Raw genomic sequence first — 11,990 nt, 5'->3', positions numbered from 1 at the left:
CAAACTGAACAGCGAGAACACAGTGCACGTAAGGCTACGAGCCATCAGCACACCTTGACTATGCCCCCAAAGCAGATTGCGTTCATGATATAAAGCCCGTGTGACCACGTGCAGCTGAAGTACAACACCCCCCTCTCTCCTATGTCATGCGTACAATGGAAGACGGCACGCTCCTCCCCCCTTTCCTCCTTTGCACACACGAGATTGAGCCGCCATTGTTGGCTCACCGTCACACGCTTTCACTTGCACACACAGCGTACGGCGCACGAGGATGATATCATGAGACGAACCTGATACGTCCGTATCGCAAATGAAACCTGTAGCAACCGCCAGAGGAGGTCCACCCAGCGAGCCTCTGCCTAGCTTCCTCCTCCACGACAATTCACCTCATTTCTCCTTCCTTACTTCGCTCAACATCGCCTAGACTTTCCTTTAGGTTGCGTTGGTTTGCCGTGCACTTGGCGTGTGCCTTCTTATTTTCGCTAGCTCGGAGACTGCACCGATGACCTGTGAGGCAGCAGATGCCCTCCCTAGTCAACTTTTTCCAGAAGCATGAAGGCACAGAAGGATTTTTAAGGTTATTAGGTGAGATGACATCATTTGTGGTGGCTCGCTGATTTGTACAGAAGTGCCAAACATCCATCACAGACTGGATGAAACCAAGCAAGAGTACCACTTTAAAACAGTTTTTTATTCAGGTAAATAAATGCTATTTATGTCATTTTGCTTACGTTTTATGCCTACTTCATTTATTGTTTTAAAATAAGATATTTGGATGCACCTGGTCATGTTGCCAATTATTCTTCTGATAAGGCGAACAAATTTTCATGGTCCCTTCGAGTTCACCTTAAAGGGAGTCTGCTGGATTGCAGTCTATAAAAAATTTGTTTTTGCACTGCCACCCATAAGCCTCCTGGCTAGCTCATATCGTCATATGTACATCGTTTTGCTTTTTGCTGGTGAGCGTTTTTCACTGAATTATCACTGATAACCAATTATTGCTCGGTGAGAGATGCCTCTGCTCTATCCAAAATTTATGTATTGTTTCACTAATTTTACAGTGAAAAAGTCTTGCCTAATCATTATTGCCCTCGTGGTCCCAGTTGTACATTTCAAACCTATGCAAGCACCAGCAATAACTCTGGAAAGCACAGTGCTGCATGTATAAATAGTGGACATGCTTGATCTGTGAATTGATTTAACAGCTGACGAACTTCACATAAATTCCAAGATGTGCATTGAGCAAAACGAGAACAAGGTGAAAACAGGAGCCAACGTTTCGATAAGTGGACTTGCCTTCTCCAATGCTATTAAACATCTTTACATTTGACATCCTGTATAGAATAAAGGAAGAAGACAAATCCACTTGTCGAAACGTTGGCTCCTGCTTTCACCTTGTTCTTGTTTTGCTCATCGTCTTGAATTTCCATCTCCCGCCCTCCCCATGTTTTCCCCAAGATGTGCGTTGGATGTTCACAATTTTCTTTTCAGCAGAATGGCAGTATTCTCCTGCATGAAAGTTTTTCCAACTTGTAGATTTGTGCTAGAAACTATTTTAATAAGTCGTTGACTTTGCTGGTTATTTAAGGTGCCTTTGTTTTCTTGTGCTTTGTTCTGTACAAGTCACTTCATGTAAAGGGCAGAAATGTAGCACCTGGGCTGGAAGCTTGCAGCTGGTTGTCTCATTTTAGCATTCAAATATATTGGCTGAAAATTCAACATGGGGAGGTCACCGCCCTGTACCTTTGTACCTGAGTAGCGCTGACAAACACGTAGTACAAGTCTCTGACCTTATTGCCAAGTAAGATGGATGAATATATAGTTCATCTGTGCAACTCTGGTAAAATAAAACGTGAACGCCAGCATTTGTTTCATAAGTTTATATTCTTCACTCCTTCTTTCTTTTTACTGTGGCACTTGAAACACAAATAAATGAATACAAGAAAAGAAACATGGCAAGTCATGTGTTTTTTATTTTAAGCAAAGATTTTCATATCTGCAGTTTGGCACAATGAACGCTCTGACACATCTTTACATTTGACATCTTGTATAGAATAAAGGAATCCAGTGCTCAGACAAGAAATGAGGCATGCTTTTTGCTATCTAGTACAGTAAGCAAGCATTCAATTTATGTAGCTTTTTAAGCAAAGTCATCCCATATCATTTGCCCCGAAGATGCACCTAAGCTACAAGTGATGCCACAAAGGAAGTTCCGTATTAGTTTAGTACACATGGTCCTTTTTTTTAAAGTGCAGAGTAGATCCAATGGGAATGATAACACCTCATTAGTATTCAAGTAGTAACTACTGCGACAATGTGACGAGATCTAAATAACTGTCCTGTTGAAGGGTCTACATTGTTGTACATTCTTTATTTCAGAGCAAGAAAAACAAAGTACAGCTGGTGATGTTTAGCACAAATGTTCTCTTCCATATTAGTAACTACTGTACAGAGGTGTTTTCCATTTTATCGTTAGTGACCTGCAGTCGCCGCATCAACACTAGTTTGCTTGCTTGTGCAATTTTCTAAAACCAAATTATTGTGGCTGCACTTCAGTGTAGTGCTAATTTTCTTACCCCTTTCTATTTTTTTCCTGTTTGAGAGGAAATGCTTATGGTAAAAATAAGAAAATGCCAATCAGTATTGGTGGTTACATTGCCACCTATCCATTGTCAAAAGGAAGTTACTATGAAACTGATCTCTGCTTGGTACTCGCCACTGTGGTTCAGTGACAGTGTTCTTTTTCTACTGCTGAACATGAGGCTGCAGATTTGATTCACAGCTGGTGCACGTACATTCTAATGTGAACAAAATGTGAGATTGCTCACATACTTAGGGTGCCCATTAAGGAACGTCATGTGATCAAAATAAATTTGGAGCTCACCATTGCAGCATCCCTAATAGCACTTGTGTTGGCTGCTTTGGAACATTAGAACATGTCCACAATTTTTTGGTTGCCTGACACCTTCGATATAATTCGTTACAGTTGATCAAGACGGCAAGTTGGACCAGTTGGTTGGGATTCATAGTAAGGTTCGTTATAGCGCAACGCAAGACAAGGTTTTATGCCTTCTGTCCTTGTCTTGTGTTGCGCTGTAACGAACCTTACTATGAATCATTACAGTTGGCCCACATTGCGCCTCAATTCCTCACAATTTCTTTGTGTGTGTGTGTGTGTGTGTGTGTGTGTGGCCTGAATGTCTTAGATAGTGTGAGTGTAGACAAAAAAAAAATTGGCGTGATTGACATCTGTTATTGCAGCCTTCAGCACAAGTCAGTCAATGACAGCACATTGTCATGCCCCTTGACATGTTGAGATTTTGATCAACAAATTTAACTTCCTCTTGCCAAGGTTTTGCTGTTGTTACTGCGTGAATAGATTTCAGTATGACCAAGGTTCTGCCGGGCAGCATGGTAGTAGTGATAGGAGAAGCACCAGCAAATTATATCTGCAGCATTCACAACATCACTGTTAGGTTCACAGTTCAAGTTGGACAACCTTGGCTCATGTATGATTATCTAAATTGACTCACCAAAGTTGTGGCTAATACTAACAACACAATCACAAAAGTGACAGTGCAATGAGATTTGCACGGGCCCACACATGCAGTGCATGATTTGGCACGAGACAGCTTTGAGATTGTGCACTGTCAGGGTTGTAAAATTTGGTGGCATATTTATTCCCATTCCCACTCGTCAAGCCACTTGAGTGTGGCTTGCAGTTTGTGATGTATTTGGAGTGACTGTCAAATCCATGCATGCATGTAGTATACCGTGTGATGTTACTGTCCTGACAAAACAAAAACTGCACGATTTACTCCTTTTTCTGTCCCTTTTCACCTCTCCTTCCCTTCCTTTTTTTAAAATCTTTTATATGAGTAGAGTTAAGAGCAGGTGTGTTGGAGCAAGAAAGAGGAAGAAAGAACAACATTGCATGCTTTTTTTTTTCATTTTTGATATTTTACAACTTTCTCCATGAGGTAGCAGTATGTTGTTGGAGGAAAAAAAGCAGCAAGAGCCTAGTCAAACCTCCTATTGGTGATATCGGTGGTCCAGTGATGTATGTGCTTTCGGATAAGTTTTACTATTCTAGACAAAGAGCAAAACGGAGGTTGAATTCATGCCATAAATTGTACCATACCTGTAATCATTACATGAAAAATTTTTTTTACTGCACACAGGTTTTTCATTATTGTACAGACATGTACAGCACTTAACACTGTGACTGAAGACTATTTTTTGCATGCCCTTTTATTGTCCTTGCCTAAAACATGCCTAATTACCTTGTACTTTTTTCCTAATAATGCTAGCAATGTTTCTGATCAGCTAACAGACAAAGAGTTCATGTGTAGTAGATAGGGTATGTTTGCACTTATTAGTTTCAATACAATGACTACCAGTGGCCACACTCGTGCAAGCATCAAAGAAGATCCATGAGAGCGTGTTCAATGCATAAACACATTTCTTTCACTTTATGATATGACAGTTCTCAGGCATCAGTTTGCATTGCTTGGCATTCATGAGTAGCAGCACAAACATTTTTTCTTTTCTTGTAAAGATGAACAAACAGAAAAATACCTTGACTAAGTAGTCTTGAGTACTTTGACATCAACTTCTTTTTCACTGATGGGATCTCAAGATGTGTTTGAACATGGCTAGAGCTTACTATCAGGATGGCAAAATGTCATCGTCTGCTACATCAAAGGACACGGTTTCATTGTGGTAAATGCTCATTAGACATTGTGTAAAGTGTGAGGGCTCCTCATAGCCTTCTTCAGACCATTCTGAAAACAAAAGAGAAGGTATTGCTTAGAACAGTAGCTTTTCCATGCTGAAATGGGGTATCATGTATTTAAATAGAACTTAAGTGCATTTACGAGTAAACTAAAAAAAAAGTTGGACTTCATTACACTATACAACACTAAGTACAAGGCGATTATGTATTAACACACACACTAAGGGAGATGTGTTAGCATATCACAAGCACTGATTACAGAGTTAATACATCATACACATGCTCCACATCATAACGAGACACATGCATCACACAGTCATTAGAACAGGGCTGTAGCCATAAAAAACATGCAATATGTTCGCGTGGTATGCTTTCCTAATGATCAAATAAATAAATAAAACAGTGCAGCAAATGACCAATGATGACAAGCTTTGTGTTGAAAACAAGCTTGGTGCTCATTTTTCTCTTTCTTTGGAGTGGGAGGATCTCGCTGACAAGTGATATGTGGAATTTTTGCTTTTTCTGCACAATTTAGCCCATTTTATACCGTCCCAAATTGGACACCATGAGTGTAAGAGCAAAAGGGTATTCGTGTAGCTGTGCGTGTAGTTTTGAGTAGTGCACAAACAAATGCTTTCGCTGTATAACCTTGAACCTTCGATGTCTCCAGGCTCACAAAAGCTCATAGAAGCCAGCCAGTAAGTACACATATATATGCCAACACATATGACAAACGACCTATATATAGTATATGTATACTTTCACAAATAATTGCAAGGTGACAACAGCCATGTCTGGCACAGCAATAGTTTGTAAGAACAACAAAGGATGTTACTCGTTTCCATTGTTTCACTTGTCTTCACTGGGAAGAATGGAATGGAGGTCCGTAGAAAGAGCACATACAACTCACATGACTAGTCAGGTTATGCACTGCCGGAGTATATATGTGGCATTCTTCACAAACAACAAGTGGAATGCAGGTGCAAAGTGGGCATGTTCGGCTGCATGACGAGAAAAAGAAAGCAGCTGCAAGAAGTAGGAAGGCCATACAAGCATATCACCATCCAATGTACTCATTTTTGTTGTTGCTTTTTTTGTTTTTCTTCACAGTCCGACCAACCACCAGTGAATTCTGCTGTTACAGGCCAAGGTAGAAACAACTGCCTGCAAGCGCATCCAGATAGTGACACCAGAGAAAGAAATAGTTAGTAAAACAAAACCAGAGACATATCACATTTTTACCAGTGCATGCCTATTATCTCTTTGGCCAGTATGATAGCCTCAGTGCAACATTTGGCTGTAATCATAATATGGCTTGCGCGAGCTCCGTAACTCTGGTGCTGGTTAAAATGCCTTAAACCCTCTGATGCTTACAAAAGTCTTCAGTTGTTCACTCCTAATGATCAGTGTGCTACAAAACGCGCATCTAGCGTATGCATTGTAATCAAGGCCAGTACTTCCTTCCTTATTTTTTCTTTTTATGGTAGCGGATTAAAATCCACACCTTTTCCACGCTGTCATGCTACAGAATGAAGTAATAGCCGACCCTATTTTGAAATTTCGTCTGTTCTTCAGCAACATTTGCTCACCATTGCCCCTTGGTCACACTCCCATCCCAAGCTGCCTCTGGAACACCTTTTACAACCTTCAGGTTACTTGAGATGTTCCTGAGATTCGCGTTCATACTTGTGCCTACCCTTTCGCACTTGCCTCGTTTGTCATGCCACTACTTCACCCCTGGATACTGCAACCATCATAATAGTTCAGTGCATGGTATGCACGTTTCAGGCTGCATTGTGAGAGATTAAATTCTTTTAGTCCTGGCTACGTGACCAGCAGGTTGCAGTCGCTTGAATCCCAGTAGTACAGCGGAATTAGGAGGACCTAGGTTCGAACATGGTGATATATTTGTCTACAACGCTGCTTTCTGTCCCATGGTAATGTTCTCAGTTAGACTCAAGTCGATAGTACTTCCGCTATCTGGCTGTCGTATCTAAAACGAAAGAGTGTTACAAAAGCAGGCTTCTCCTCATAAGGACTGTTGTTGTGGAGTAGCTGGCTTTGAGAAACGCTCTCTCGAACGCTACGTATACGTGCTGGCTCTTTCGTAATAGGCATGTACAGCCTATTTATTGTACACAGACAAAAAGAAAAGAAAATGTTGCGGCAATTTAATTCAATTACAAGAAATTACTTCCGCTCCTTCCCGGTTTGCGCGGTGCACTTCCAGCTTTTTTATGCAACTTTCTACAATTTCGTGCCTTTGGCTGGCGCACGGAAGGCAATAATATATGACAATGATCGCTGCACAAGAACATTTGACGTAATCTCAATAACTCGCGACGTGCTTGGGGAAATTTCCCTGTGGCCGGGTTCGTTCCTAGAAAACAATCGGTCTGCGCGCACTGTCGGTCACGTGATCGAAATCTGAAGGCAGTACTGCAGAACGTTCTTGTGGCATATCTTAAGTGGTAAGGCATGAACTCCGAAACTTGGCTGTTTGGAACTCCCAGCAGCATTTGAATAAAAGAAAACGAAAGTCGTGTCCGGGACTGAGCCGCAGTATTAGTATATATACATTACAATTACTGGCATCGCGTAATACTCCTCTGGGTCCTTTTGGTTGTCCCCTTTTGTCTCTTCATTGAGATATTACAGCTTCGATCAGAGACTTTGTCGACATCTGACACAGGTGTTGTATTGAGAATCGATGCTGTGACATAATTCGAATCATCATTTATGTTTGCTTCTCTTGAATGGGTGACCTCCCGTCATGATTCACGCCCCTGTGACTCCTTTTTCTTTTATCAGTTTGTGGCGTTAAAGAAAAAAGAAAGAACATACCACTGCCTTTAATATCAAATAGAAAAATTATCGAGTAGAAAGTTCTAAAACTGGTACAGCGCAACATAAAAAGGAAGAAACAAGCCGAGCCGGCCACATGAAAGAACAGAGCGCGTGAAAGAACACGGCGCTCTGTTGTTTCATCTGGCCGGCTCGGCTTGTTTCTTCCTTTTCATGTTGCGCTGTACCAGTTTTAGAATGAAATACCAACTCGCCCAATCCTCAACCCTAGCGAGCAGAAAGGCTACAACGTTCGTGATAAGGTTTACAGTGTCCAGGATAATTCAGCTGCGGGCACGCGGACGTACAAGACCCAGTAAGAATGAATATTAATGTTGATTCGTTGTGTACAAATTCAGGGGTGAACATTCGGTATACGCATTTGCATTGCTGGAGCAACACTCCTGCAGCCCACGTAAGCGTGTGAAACTGACCGAATGAATACGAGTACGAATTTTCATGTATATATGCCGATAGCCCAAGGATATCAGCGTTGCATTGAGGCTGTCACGCTGAACACGTCTTTGGTCTGGACGATGCATCGTCAAGACAGATCAGTGCAGATGAAAGCCCCAAGACGACATGGCGCGCGCGCGTCTTCGCATTCCGCCTGGGCCTTTGCAAAAAAAAAAAAAAAAATATCTGGTCGGTTGGCGGGGTGCGCGGTTCTCGTTCAGCCCAGCTACGTTCAATTCTTGCACCTGCCTTTCCTTTGCCGCCTTTGAAACTTTCGCAGCCTCCTTCCCCACTCATCCTTCCAGTCAATGACGATGCTGTTCTTGTCCGCCGTCAGGCCCGGCTGGCCGTCATGTATCTCTTCGTTACCTGCAAAGGAGATCGAGAGAAATAACGTTTGTTAGTCCCGTAGGAACCATTAAGACACCATTCTGGGCCTCTTGGTTGGCTCGGACATTTTGGCCCAGCACATTCTTGATGTGCTGCACCAGAAGCGGCCGCCATAGTTTTTCCTAGCTTTCATGGAGGAGTGGTGCACTCCTCCCAGCTGCCGGGACACTTACTGGGTGGCATTTTCGAAAATATTGTGCTTCTGGAGGTGGAGGTGGCGGAGCACTCCCACTAGGTGTACATGTTTATTCCGTTGATAGGTTCCGCGGTGTTTAAAAGTGTGGGAGCCTGAGTTTCTTTTACTATATGTATAATGCTTATACATGTATAGTGTGGGGCCAGTAATGTGTAGATTTGTGCTTCTCGTAAAGTTGAGGCGTCCTCTTTCGAATACGTGTAGGATGGTGCGTTGAGAAGTTGATGCTGCCCTGCGAGACTTTGAAATCAGCAGCCTTGCTTTTCGCTACATCTTTCGTTCTTTTATGGGATTGCGAGTGTCGTCGACAGGCCAGAAGGATCGGAGAAGACGTCAAATGATCGAGTGGTCATCGATTGCCGCCACTTCGCACTATCGTAATATGTTAATAGTGCACGAATCGTCTGAGATGGGTCGACAAAAATGTACTGAATAAAGTCTGAAAGAAGCAAAAATACCACAGAAGGCGCATTTTCTAAAATTTCATTTTCTTCCCATTATTTTCCACCTTCATCATTGGCACGCGCATGACTCGCACGCTGACGCGTTATCGCTGGGATCGGCCACTCGTCGCGTCGTGGTATAAAAAAATGGGAAGTGAAGTGGCACTTTATAAAATATGGGCCAAGGTTTTTGTATAAAAGGGCACGTGCACTGTAATTCGACTCAATTGTTAAAATAGAAAAAGAAGGTAAGCCAAATGTCGGCGTTAAGGAAGACATGATTAACGTAATGATGGTTGAAAATGATTCGATGATTAAATTTATTTCATCTCTCTTTCTGTCTTTCTCACGTTCATGATTTACGTACTAATTTTGCATCTTATTTGTATCGTATTTCACAAGCAATTACGTCGACCTTGTCTTCTTTAGCGTCGACGCTTAGTCTTGACCCTATCTTTTTTGACCGAGCGGGCCGAGCCGAAGTGGGCCGGTCCCGGAGATATTGCAAGGTGGGTATTTTTTTTTTTATTTAGTGACCCTAATAATGCTCGCACCGATAACTTTACCTATTCTGCAACTAATTGCCACTTCTTGTGAACACCGCCGAAGCCACTTTCCAGACACCATTGCCTCTCACGAGCCCTGCTTAGTCCAAGCGAACGCGCTTCATTTCGAAATGGTGTGTTGTACGGCGGCTTTGCCTCAACGTATCTGTATCTGCAACGGTGCACCCTTTACAGCGGCATAGTGCAATGTGGCTAAGCTTTTACTATATTGATACTAATTAAGCCTGGACCGTTAATTTTACCTATTTTACAACTAATTATCGCTTCTTGTCTCGTTGAGACCTGCATTTTGATACTTCTTGCGACTCGCTACGATGCTCTGGAGATGCGAAAGGGCCGTTTTTTTCTGGAAGTGGTTACAAGATACCAGATACTCCAAACCAGTGTGAAGTCAGCTAAAAAGACCTTGCGTTTCAAAAAATTTCGGCAGAACTCATTTCACGATGATGTCTAAATGCGTGCGATTAGCATTGAAGCAATGTAGTGATACACGGCATTGCCGCTGCAGACACGTGTTAGACAAAGGGTTCCTCTCTCGCGCTTCTGAACACGCCGCAGCATCTAGTGGCGCCACCGCGAAGCCCCTGCGGAGCGCATATGTGAATATATAATCAGACAAGACTGTCACAGTACATATAGTGCAGGTTCAATTCCTTCCAGCACCGGATAAAATTTTTATGTTATTTGTCATTGAAGAGCGGCACATACCCAGTGACACATACCCAGTGACACCTGCCCAGTGGCGCATACCTAGTGACCTAAGTTTCAACTAAATTCTCGGCTTTTATGTCCCAGAACCACGATATGATTATGAGGCACGCAGTGGCGGGGAAACCCGGATTAATTTTGAACGCCTGCGGTTTCTCTGACGGGCACCTAATGCGCTGTACACGGGCGCTGTTGAAGTTCTTCCCCGACGAAATGCGGTCCCCGCGGCCGAGATTCGATCCTGCGCTCCCCAGGCTTAGCAGCGCAACGCCAAAGCCATTACGCCACCGCGGCGGGTGAGCCAAGTTGGCGTCGAAGATGTTCAGTGAAGAACGGTACATACCCAGTGGCACAGAACAAGTCACCCAAGTTAACGTGAAATAAGTTCATTAAAGAGTGGCAAATACCTACTGGCACATTCCAAGTGACCCAAGTTAGCGTGACAGAGGTTCATCTAAGAGCAATGGCTACTCAGGCGGTTGGTTTCGAGCCCTGTCACTTCGGCACAGCTACTCTATACTGTTCCCATTACACCATGGACTATTCAGCGATCCAAGTTTCCGGGAGAACGGTTAGACAGGCAGAGAGTCCCCTGAAAGTTCCTGAAGTTGCCAAAGAATACTAAGCGCATAAAATTTACAAGAGCAGTATGAAATCAATTGTGCTTAGAAATAGGGAAGGCGTACTATACTGTATTTTCAATATGTATAGTTGGGTTGTTGTCGGCAGAACATAGGCGATTCACTTGTTCGCACCGGGGTCACTTCATGCCAAACGCGCTCAGCGTTGAGTTCGAACGTCTCTGACTTAATGAAAAAATGGCAAGGGGGCAGAATATTGTTCACGCTCATGGTTTGGGAAGTGTATTCAAAATTTGCTTTTACATGATTGTGTTTTTCTTCTAATGCAGGAGTACAATTGTATCTCCAAGATCATTGGTAAAACATGGTCCCGCAGAGAAATCCAAATCCTTGGTGTCGTTGTTTTCAAGCCAACGAACAATGACACCAAGGACAATGGAGGAGAAATTATCGGCCCTTCTTAATTTCACTAAAGAAATAATAAACAAATGGAAATGAAGTAAGAACTGTCCGCAGGTGGGATACGAACACACGTATTCGCATCACGCGTGCGATGTTCTTGCCAATTGAGCTGCAGCCAGCGCCGTCTTCCTGTACACTTTCTGTGGTACTTTTTCTAATTTATATATATGTATATATACACACGTGTGTGTGTGTGGAGAGACAGAGAGAGAAAAAAGAGGGGGTGATGAGGATGGCAGGGAGGTTAACTGGACGAGGTAAGATATTCTGGTTTCCTACCCTGCATTAGGGTAACGGGAAATTAAAGACAGAAATAAAACTCATGGACTGCTTCTCACGCTGCCCGGCAACTGCAGCTTATGTTAATGTATTTTCCTTGGGAACGTTGGCACTCGCCGTGGTTGCTCAGTGGCTATGGTGTTGGGCTTCCGAGCACGAGGTCGCAGGATCGAATCCCGGTCGCGGCGGCCGCATTTCGATGGGGGTGAAATGCGAAAACACCCGTGTGCTTAGATTTAGGTGCGCATTAAAGAACCCCAGGTGGTCGAAATTTCCGGAGTCTTCCACTACGGCGTGCCTAATAATCAGAAAGTGGTTTTGGCACGTTAA

The 11,990-nt window shown here is 43.1% G+C and overlaps 1 protein-coding gene across 1 annotated transcript in view; it reads right to left on the bottom strand.

Moving 5' to 3' along the window:
* Positions 1-1,865: 1,865 nt before the first annotated feature.
* Positions 1,866-11,990, bottom strand: part of LOC126541330 (netrin-1-like) — a 176,784-nt gene continuing 166,659 nt past the window's right edge. Inside the window, exons 7-8 of the mRNA XM_050188077.3 lie at positions 8,285-8,404; positions 1,866-4,784 (exon numbers count right to left, since the gene is read on the bottom strand). Coding sequence (XP_050044034.1) covers positions 4,669-4,784; positions 8,285-8,404 — 236 coding nt within the window. The 3' untranslated portion in view covers positions 1,866-4,668. The remainder of the gene's footprint in view (positions 4,785-8,284; positions 8,405-11,990) is intronic.

The sequence above is a fragment of the Dermacentor andersoni genome, chromosome 2 (genome assembly GCF_023375885.2).
Source record: "Dermacentor andersoni chromosome 2, qqDerAnde1_hic_scaffold, whole genome shotgun sequence".
NCBI classification, from domain to species: domain Eukaryota; kingdom Metazoa; phylum Arthropoda; class Arachnida; order Ixodida; family Ixodidae; genus Dermacentor; species Dermacentor andersoni.
This window is presented reverse-complemented; position numbering and strand designations above follow the sequence as displayed.